Below are 10,100 nucleotides of genomic sequence, written 5' to 3'. Positions count from 1 at the left end.
GGACTCTAACCCGGAAGCTTAGAAGAAATCCCGCTCTGCCCTCTGACGAACCATAAAACAGGCAAAGCGTCAATACAGGACTAAGATCAAATCGTACTACATCTGCTCTGACACTCGTTGGATGTGGCCAGGGCTTTCAAACCTTTACAGACTACAAAGGGATGCACAGCCGAGAGCTACCCAGTGACACGAGCCTATCAGACGAGCTAAACTGCATATATGCTCGCTTCAAGGCAAATATCATTGAAACATCTCATGAAGCATGAGAGCACCAGCTGTTCCGGACAACTGTGTGATCACTCTGTCCGCAGCCGATGTGAGCAAGACCTTTAAACAGGTCAACATTCACAAGGTTGCAGGGTCAGATGGATTACCAGGACGTGTACTGTAAGCATGCGCTGACCAACTGGCAAGTGTCTTCACTGACATTTTCAACCTCTCCCTGTCTGAGTCTGTAATATCAACATGTTTTAAGCAGACCCACATAGACCCTGTACCCAAGAACACTAAGGCAACCTGCCTAAATGACTACTGACCCTTAGCACTCACGTCTGTAGCCATGAAGTGCTTTGAAAGGCTGGTCATGGCTCACATCAACACCATTATCCCAGAAAGGAACGCCTATGTGAGAATGCTATTCATTGACTACAACTCAGCATTCAACACCATAGTGCCCTCAAAGCTCGTCAATAAGCTAAGGACCCTTTGACTAAACACCTCCCTCTGCAACTGCGTCCTCAGTTCCTCAAAAGGTTCTACAGCTGCACCATCGAGAGCACCCTGACTGGTATGGAAACTGCTCGGCCTCCGACCGCAAGGCACTACAGAGGGTAGTGCGTATGGCCCAGTACATCACTGAGGCCAACCTTCTTTGCCATCCAGGACCTCTATATCAGGCGGCGTCAGTGGAAGGCCCTAAAAATAGTCTAAGACTCCAGCCACTATGGACTATTCTCTGTGCTCCCACACGGCAAGCGGTACCGGAGCGCCAGGTCGACTGTAGGATTCTAAACCGCTTCTATCCCCAAGCCATAAGACTCCTGAACATCTAATCAAATATTTGCATTGCCCACCCCCCCCCCCCCCCACCACCTATTTTACGCCACTCCTACTCTCTGTTATTATCTATGCATAGTCACTAATAACACTATCTACATGTACATATTACCTCAAATACCTTAACTAACCGGTGCCCCGCACATTGACTCTGTACCAGTACCCCCCTGTATATTGTCTCGCTATTGTTACTTTACTGCTGCTCTTTTAATGACTTATTAATTTTATTTCTAATTCTTATTCATATTTTTTAAACTGCGTTGTTGGTTAGGGGCTTGTAAGTAAGCATTTCACTGGAAGGTCAACACCTGTTGTATTTGCGCCGCACGTGACTAATACAATTTTATTTGATTTGATCTCTGATCTTGTACATACAGTGCATTCAAAAGTATTCAGACCCCTTGACTGGTTCCACATTTTGTTACGTTACAGCCTTATTCTAAAATTGATGAAATAATTTTCTTTCCTCACCAATCTACACACAACACCCCATAATGACGATGCAAAAACAGTTTTTTTTTAAATTTTGCCCCCCCCCCAAAAAATTCACTGAACTATATCACATTTACATAAGTATTCAGACCGTTTACTCAGTACTTTGTTGAAGTGCCTTTGGCAGAGATTACAGTCTCGTGTCTTCTTGGGTATGACGCTACAAGCTTGGCACACCTGTATATGGGGAGTTTCTTCCATTCTTCTCTGCAGATCCTCTCAAGTTCTGTCAAGTTGGATGGGGAGTGTCACTGCACAGCTATTTTCAGGTTTCTCCAGAGATGTACTTTGCTCCCTCATCTTTGCCTCGATCCTGACTAGATTCTCTGTCCCTGCCGCTTAAAAACATACCCACAGCATGATGCTGCCACCACCATGCTTCACCGTAGGGATGGTGCCAGGTTTCCTCCAGACATGACTTTTAGCAATCAGGCCAAAGAGTTCAATCTTGGTTTCATCAGACCACATAATCTTGTTTCTCATGGTCTAAGAGTCCTTTAGGTGTCTTTTGGCAAACTCCAAGCGGGCTGTCATTTGCTTTTTAGTGAGGAGTGGCTTCCGTCTTGCCACTCTACCATAAAGGCCTAATTTGTGGAGTGCTGCAGAGAAGGTTGTCCTTCTGGAAGGTTCTCCCATATCCACAGGGGAACTCTGGAGCTCTGTCAAAGTGACCATCGGGTTTGGTTTTGCTCTGATATTCACTGTCAACTGTGGGATCTTATATAGACAGGTGTGTGCCTTTCCAAATTATGTCCAACCAATTGAATTTACCACAGGTAAATCAATCAAGTTGTAGAAACATCTCAAGGAGTATCAATGGAAACAGGATGCACCTGAACTTAATTTCGAGTCTCTTCTTAAAGGGTCTGAATACTTATGTAAATAAGGTATTTATGGTTTTTATTTTTAATACATTTGCAAAAATGTTGATAAACCTGTTTTCACATTGTGATTATAGGGTTTTGTGTGTAGATTGATGAGGAAAAAATCATTTTTCATCCATTCTAGAATAAGGCTGTAACGTAATAAAATGTTGAAAAAGTCAAGGGGTCTGAATATTTTACAAATGCACTTTAGATATATGGTTTAACTTACTTTGAAGTAAAATTATAATAGTCATCATCATAGTAGTATATTCAAGCATTTATCATACTTTTTATGTTTCTACTTTACAGACATACATTTTCATTTCAGTTGAAGTCGGAAGTTTACATACGCTTTAGCCAAATACATTTAAACACATTTTTTCGCAATTCCTGACATTTAATCCTAATATAAAGTCCCTGTCCCTGACATGACATACCTTTCTGGAATTTTTCAAGCTTTTTAAAGGCACAGTCAACTTAGTGTATGTAAACTTCTGACCCACTGGAATTATGATACATTGAGTTATACGTGAAATAATGTCTGTAAGAAAGTGTTGGAAAAATGACTTGTGTCATGCACAAAGTAGATTTCCTTACCGACTTGCCCGAAACTATAGTTTGTTAACAAGAAATGTTCTGAGTGGTTGAAAAACTAGTTTTAATGACTCCAACCTAAGTGTATGTAAACTTCCGACTTCAACTGTATATTGTTCTCAAAATTTGTAGTAGACAAACCAGATGGAAAATCTATAGGTTTACCAAATGTTTACGTGATCATCAATTAAGAGCAGTCAGGTTATTAAGTTTGAGTAAAATGTCTTTCAGCAAAAAGACAAGACAATCATATAAAAAATGTTGTGATAATTGTACTGTGAAAGGCAATTACTTTATTTAAAAAATCTTTATGTATTTCTTGATGAAACACTGATTTATTTGGGTGAAAAGTGACTGTATGATTTTGGGTTGTGTTTGAAGCAACTGCCTCTTTGATGATCTGTTTTGAGTTTTGTACTAAGAGTTGTGAAAATGTACCATATACTGTACTTTGCACCAAAGTGATGATAACTGTACCATAATAATATGTCTTCTGTACAGGCACAGTAGTTGAATCTTGTCCCTCGTCTCCTATGTTTCTCCCAGCCGAACCAGAAACCAAGCCAAAGAAGGCTGTGAGGAGGAGAACTGGGAAGAACCTGAATGACGGGAGCACTGGCAGCTGGTCTACAGACACTGAAGATCCTGCTTGTACCAACGTGAAGAAGAACGTGAAGGCAAGGAAGCCCAAAAGACGCAAGAGCCAATCCCATCAGACAAAAGACATCAAGGACACTGCCAATGAGAGAGAGGACAGCAAGGCTCCAGCAAATCACAGAGATGACAGCATGGCCCTGGTTAATGAGAGAGAAGACAGCAAGGGGTCAGGGTTCACAGGTGAGTGCGAGGACCTATCTCTGTCTGGCCCAGAGACCAGAACACACCAGAAAAAGACCAGACAAGTTAAGAAGACCCCAGAGAAAGACAAAGACAATGCCAAGACCCCACAAAAAGAGTCCAATAACAGAGTCAACATCCCTGGTGAGTATTATTTTACTCTTTTCACCTCCTCTGTGTGTGTGTGTGTGTGTGTGTGTGTGTGTGTGTGTGTGTGTGTGTGTGTGTGTGTGTGTGTGTGTGTGTGTGTGTGTGTGTGTGTGTGTGTGTGTGTGTGTGTGTGTGTGTGTGTGTGTGTGTGTGTGTGTGTGTGTGTGTGTGTGTGTGTGTGTCATTCCTGGAGATGAGTGAATGGTTAATGGCAGAAGAGTCTGGCATCATGCTACCGTACTTTGAAGTTAAGATACAGATGACCCGCCATTAATCTTCATGAAGGTATTTCCATTTATGTACTTTGTGAGTTGGAATGAAATTGGAACGAATCAGAGTGTTGCTTTTTAAAGATTCATTGCAGGATGAGGAAGCTCTGAGTAAGCAGAACGGGAAGAAAAATAAGGATTTGGGATCAAATGGGAAAAGCAGAAATGGGGAAAGACTGAAGGACTTCTATGAAGAATGTATGGAAATGAGCACTGGGCTGGACCTGAGCCCAAACAAACAGCACTGGTTCAAGGCAAACAGTGAGTAAATAAACCCCGGCTCAATACGGGCTGGTATACCCTCAGAGTACTTACTGTAACTGATGTATATACACTGCAATACACATATCAATGCGTTATCTAGAATATAAACCTAATATCCATGGTTTTCTGAATTGAGAATGATGAAGTGTTTCATGCTTACATCCACCACTTTTCCATTTCATCCAATCAGTGAACAGGTGGTGCATTATTTGTTTTCCATGTCTGTGTGTCCAGTACTGGAAAGGCGGCGTCTGGAGAAGAAGTTGTCATCTTGTCCCAACCCCTCGGGCTCAGATGTGGAGCTAAGTGAGGAGAGTGACAGTGCTCTGCACCCTGACAGGCAGTCAGGGGACCAGGACCGAGCTGTACTCAACTCGAGTCAAACACACATCTCAACGATAGAACAAGATCTACAGGCCCAGGTAGGCTACATGATGTGAAATAAACATGCTGTGATTATAGTAACTCTGTACACATACTTCTAGGAAGTGAAAATCAACAGAAACAAGCACCAGAAATAGAAATGGTGCTAATTTGTTGAGAACAGGTGTAGAAAAACCATTAGAAGCTGCCCTTTGGAAGGTACTCCAAAATACACCTCATAATGACATGAAGCTAAATAAAGTACATTTACACAGTGCAGTTTGTCGTAGGGCATCTGTCTGTGTTTGTTAATGTGGGGTCAACAGGCGCTGGCCTCATCATCACCCTCAGATGATGAAGGAGCGTTCAGTTCAATCGCATCCATCATATGATCACCTGATATAGCATGCTGAAACATTCCACACAGTCTAGGCCGCTGCCAGACCATAACGTTAGTTTCTCAAGTTAGGTAGTGTCTCCCCCCTGTCTGGAGTGCCAGATCGGCAGGGTTTGCACTTTTGGGACTTTTCTATTGGTTCCATTGCAACAGGCAGATCTTAATCAAGCACAGTTTGAGTAAGTATTTTAAATACATTTCAAATAGTATTTGAACACAGGTCTGCTCACTCCATACCTACATACCACCTTGGTCCTTACCACCACATTCCCAGTCAGATACCTGTCTACGACATTCCTCAGTTATCCTCACAGACAAACAGAAAATGTCTCGATCCTCTGCTCACAGATTAAGGGTCCAAAATCTGTTTAATATCGATCAAATGTGACTGGGGTGCCGACAGGAATCGCTGGATTTATTGAACTCTGTGCCAATATGAGGGATTCCTGTCTGAATTTGGAAAAGTCTCAGTATTACATCATTTTAGCCAGTAGATATGGATTGTAATTCCTCAATAGGATGTGACAGATGTATTTCAGAATGTGCGCACTGTAGAACCTTCCAAAACACATAGCTGCATGTCATAAGTTGATGATGAGTTCTGCTTATTCTCTAAATCATATAACACAAACAACCTCTGACAGATCTAATGACAAATCTAAATAGAAGAGTTATCACTGCCAATTCTCCTTGTCATCTCCCTAGCTGGACTCATCATGAGGGGGCTACTTTTTAATTCAATAGAATACATTTTTTTCTTCTCTGCTTTCATTGACATCTGTCTCTCTGTTTTTATCTCACAATACTTTTCACTGTCTTTATCTCTGTCTCTAGCTGGATGTGATGATGCAGGTGTTGAACACGTCTGACGAGGTGGAGCAGCTGGTGCTGAGGAACACTGGCTTGACAGACGCACACCTACTGAGCCTGGCCGCAGCCCTGAAGAGGAGCGCCTCCGAGGTCACATTCCTCAATCTCAACCTCAACCACCTCGGACCCCAAGGGGCCCACATCCTCCTGGACCTACTGGGGGCCAAGCCCCAGGTCAAAGGACTGCTGTGAGTCACTGTGTGTGAGTGAGTGAGTGAGTGAGTGAGTGAGTGAGTGAGTGAGTGAGTGAGTGAGTGAGTGAGTGAGTGAGTGAGTGTCTAGCCCCAGGTCAAAGGACTGCTGTAGGTGACATTCAAATTCTTTGTTTAGCTCCAGCTTGTATGTCATATTCATAAATCGTTTTTTTACATAAATTGTTCTGTGAAAGTTTCATGAGCCTAGGACATTGTGAATGAAGTTGACTTTTTGAAGATACAAGGTTTTTCCAGGATGCCAATGTCATACTGTAAACCCATTTACACACAAGTGATCAGGACAAGTGTAGGCTCCATATCTCCCAAGAAGACCCTGCTGTGAGCCAAACCCTAGGTCAGAGGGCTGCTCTGACTGTCACAAAACCTTTGATGTTTAGTTCCAGCTAATATGTCATACCTTTAGCAACTATTGCTTGACCCATGGACGCACAAGCATACACGTTATATCTCTCAAGAAGATATGTCAGGTGAGAATGCCCTCAGCGCTCCCTTGAAATATAGATGTTTTAACCGCAATGGGAAAACCTAGTAACGACAGGTGGATAACGGCGGCGGAGGGGATCGTTGCCATTTCATGGGTTCCTAACTAACTGTGCTGTTTTGTGTGTGTTTTCGCATTGTTTGTAACTTATGTTGTACATAATGTTGCTGCTACCATCTCTGATGACTGAAAAGAGCTTCTGGATATCAGAACAGCGATTACTCACCTCACACTGGAGAAGATTTTTTCTTTAATGATTCCGACGTGAAGGATAGATTGTTTCCCCGAGACCAGGCCCAAATCCCTGTCATTCATGTGAAGAAAATACGGAGGTACAGAGGGCGGAGATCGAAGTGCCTTGTGAAAATTGAATTGGCGGGTGGGTAACCAGCCCCTACCATCCGTTTTATTGGCCAACGTGCAATCACTGGAGAATAAACTGGATGAGCTCTGTTCGAGACTATGCTACCAACGGAACATTAAAAACTGTATGTAATATCTTATATTTCACTTAGTCGTGGCTGAACTACGATACGGATAATTTACAGTTGGCTGGGTTTTCTGTTCATCGACAGGACAGAACTACTAAATCCGGTAAGACGAGGGGTGGTGGTATGTATCTATTTGTCAATAACAACTGTTGCACAATGTCTAATATTAAGGAAGTCTCAAGGTATTGCTCGCCTGAGGTAGAGTACCTCATGATAAGCTCTAGACCACACTATCTACCAAGAGAGTTTTCATCTATATTTTTCATAGGTCTCATTTTACCACTACAAACTGATGCTGGCACGAAGCCCGCACTCAACGAGCTGTATAAGGCCTTAAGCAAACAAGAAAATGCTCAACCTCTTCCTCGCCTTCCATTTGGAAATTCCATCCTTCTGATTCCTGCTTACAAGCGAAAACTAAAGCATTAAGTACCAGTGACTCGTTCAATACGGAAGTGGTCAGATGACACGAATGCTACATGACCGTACTTACATATCACAATCAGAAGCCATGAATTACGGGCAACACCCACACCGTGCTAAAGGCTAGACTGCTGCCACTTTCAAGGCTGCCACTTTCAAGGACCGGGACAGTAATCCAGATGCATATAATAAATCCTGCTATGCCCTCAGATGAACAAACAGGCAAAACCGGCTATGACGCTCATTGGATGTGGCGGGGCTTGCAAACTATTACGGACCACAAAGGTAAACCCAACTGTGAGTTGCCCAGTGGTGCGAGCCTACCAGACGTGTTAAATACCTTTTATGCTTGCTTCGAGGCAACACTGAAGCATGCATGAAAGCACCAGCTGTTCCGGACGACTGTGTAATCACGCTCTCCGTAGAAGATGTGAGCAAGACGTTTAAACAGGTCAACATTCACAAGGCCGCAGGGCCAGATGGATTACTAGTACGTGTACTACGAGCATGAGCGGGCCAACTGACAAGTGTCTTCACTGACATTTTCAACCTCTCCCTGACCGAGTCTGTAGTACCTACATCTTTCAAGCAGACCACCATAGTTCCTGTGCCCAAGAAAGTGAAGGTAACCTGCCTAAATGACTAACACATCAACACCATCATCCCGGAAACTCTATTTCTTGAACTGCATTGTTGGTTAAGGGCCTGTAAGTAAACATTTCACGGTAAGGTGAAATGTTGTATTCAGCGCATGTTAGGTGAGCCACTTCAAAGAAAAATGAAAATGTTTGTTGGAAGTTGTGATTGACGGCTGATTCTTCTTCTTCTCTACAGCTTGTTTGGAAACCAACTGGGAGACCCTGGAGTTCTGACACTACTTAGTGGACTGGCTCAACTCCAGGAGATAACAACGAGACACCCAACATCACTACCATGGATTGAAGATCCCCAGGTCCAGGGCCAGAACCCGTTAACACACTCAGTTGTCCCCCTCCCTCCAACCACAAGGGGCACTCTCTACCCCTTTTCACTGTTGGAGCTGGACATAGGAGGAAACGGGCTGAGCAGCAATGGCCTGAGGATGTTGACATCCTACATGAGACTCCACTCAAGACTGCAGTACCTGGGGCTGGCCCGGACCACTGGTGCGGACCTAGAGGCATGGCGGGAGCTGTTTGACTCTCTGAAGGGAAACGTGACCCTCAGCCATATTATCCTGGATGAGAGTAACCTAGGAGACCAGGGAGCCAGGCTATTCGCTGACACGCTGAGAGCCAATCAGAGCCTGAGGCAGGTGGATCTGGACAGTAATGGGATTGGTGAGGTGGGAGGAAGTGAAATCATAGAGGCGCTGCTTTGTAGGACACAGTTTCCGCTGAGACACCTGAGTCTGGAGGGGAATGGTATCAGCACCGGACTAATGGGTAGAATTCAACAGGAAGTGAGATTTAACTGACAGAAAGATGTTTTTTTTACATATTACTGAACTGGAATTTATCCAAAATGATGAACAAGGTAGGGCACAGCGCATAGCATAAAAGAGGAACAGTCAAAATAGATGTTGCGGAAAAGACTAAATAATATGGATTGTCTGACTATTTCTACACAAGATCAGCATTTAGCTACTGTACACGGGACTAGACTATTCCTCACTGTTAATAAATTACTTCTCACATCTATGTTGAATCATCTCAATTGGAGCTCAGTCAGTGTAAATTGCAGGTCAGTGGAATAAAACTGGAAAAACATTTGACTCTCTTTGCCAACTCACATGGAGGGCCTTTCCCTCTGCTCCTGGTGGCCCTGATTTAAATATCTTTGTAAAGCTCACAGACATGGCCATCAGCTCAGCAGGTAGGAGTGTGTTGGGATTTAGCTAGGCTGCTCTGTGGTATGGATGAGACGTCAGAGAAAAGCCCTGTAAAGTAAGTCTTTCTTCCCAGAACCTGTGGTGAGGCCAGGCCAGGATGTTTACCTTGTGCTATTTTCTTCCCACCCTGATTTATTCACAAATGCTGCCCTCAGGACCACACTCCCCTCCTTGTTGACGCTTGTTATTCCCTAAAGTTTAGTATTCCCCTGGAAAATTTGGAGAAATATCCATATCTCGTAACCATGGTGATGCAAACATGAAGTGGCACAATTAAACAGTACTTCCTATTAGATACTAATGTAAACATGTATTTATACAGTATCTACTGTATTTTTTTTAAAGGCAGGAAAGAAGAAAATCGAATAAAAAAATAAATATATCCATCACATAATATATCCATAATTGTGTTGACATAATGACCAAACGTGTTTTGCGTGTGTTTGTGTGTGTCAATGGAGA

The 10,100-nt window shown here is 43.2% G+C and overlaps 1 protein-coding gene across 1 annotated transcript; it reads left to right on the top strand.

Annotated features, from left to right (window-relative positions):
- Positions 1-943: 943 nt before the first annotated feature.
- LOC124032983 lies at positions 944-9,224 on the top strand. Its single transcript, XM_046344925.1, has 6 exons — positions 944-977; positions 3,555-3,989; positions 4,349-4,525; positions 4,763-4,950; positions 6,123-6,346; positions 8,603-9,224. Exons 1-6 carry the CDS (start codon positions 944-946, stop codon positions 9,222-9,224), a joined length of 1,680 nt encoding a protein of 559 aa, XP_046200881.1.
- The last annotated feature ends 876 nt before the right edge of the window (positions 9,225-10,100 follow it).

Source organism: Oncorhynchus gorbuscha, linkage group LG04 (assembly GCF_021184085.1).
Source record: "Oncorhynchus gorbuscha isolate QuinsamMale2020 ecotype Even-year linkage group LG04, OgorEven_v1.0, whole genome shotgun sequence".
Lineage (NCBI taxonomy): Eukaryota > Metazoa > Chordata > Actinopteri > Salmoniformes > Salmonidae > Oncorhynchus > Oncorhynchus gorbuscha.
The sequence above is the reverse complement of the archived record's forward strand: the minus strand, read 5'-3'. Positions and strand labels throughout refer to the sequence as shown.

Bases quoted from the DNA above. Each gene is read 5' to 3' on its own strand.
- LOC124032983 (XM_046344925.1), top strand. From the start codon at position 944: ATGGACTATTCTCTGTGCTCCCACACGGCAAGCG. The intron at 3,990-4,348 runs GTGAGTATTATT...TGCTTTTTAAAG, and splicing joins TAACAGAGTCAACATCCCTG to ATTCATTGCAGGATGAGGAA. The intron at 4,951-6,122 runs GTAGGCTACATG...CTCTGTCTCTAG, and splicing joins AACAAGATCTACAGGCCCAG to CTGGATGTGATGATGCAGGT.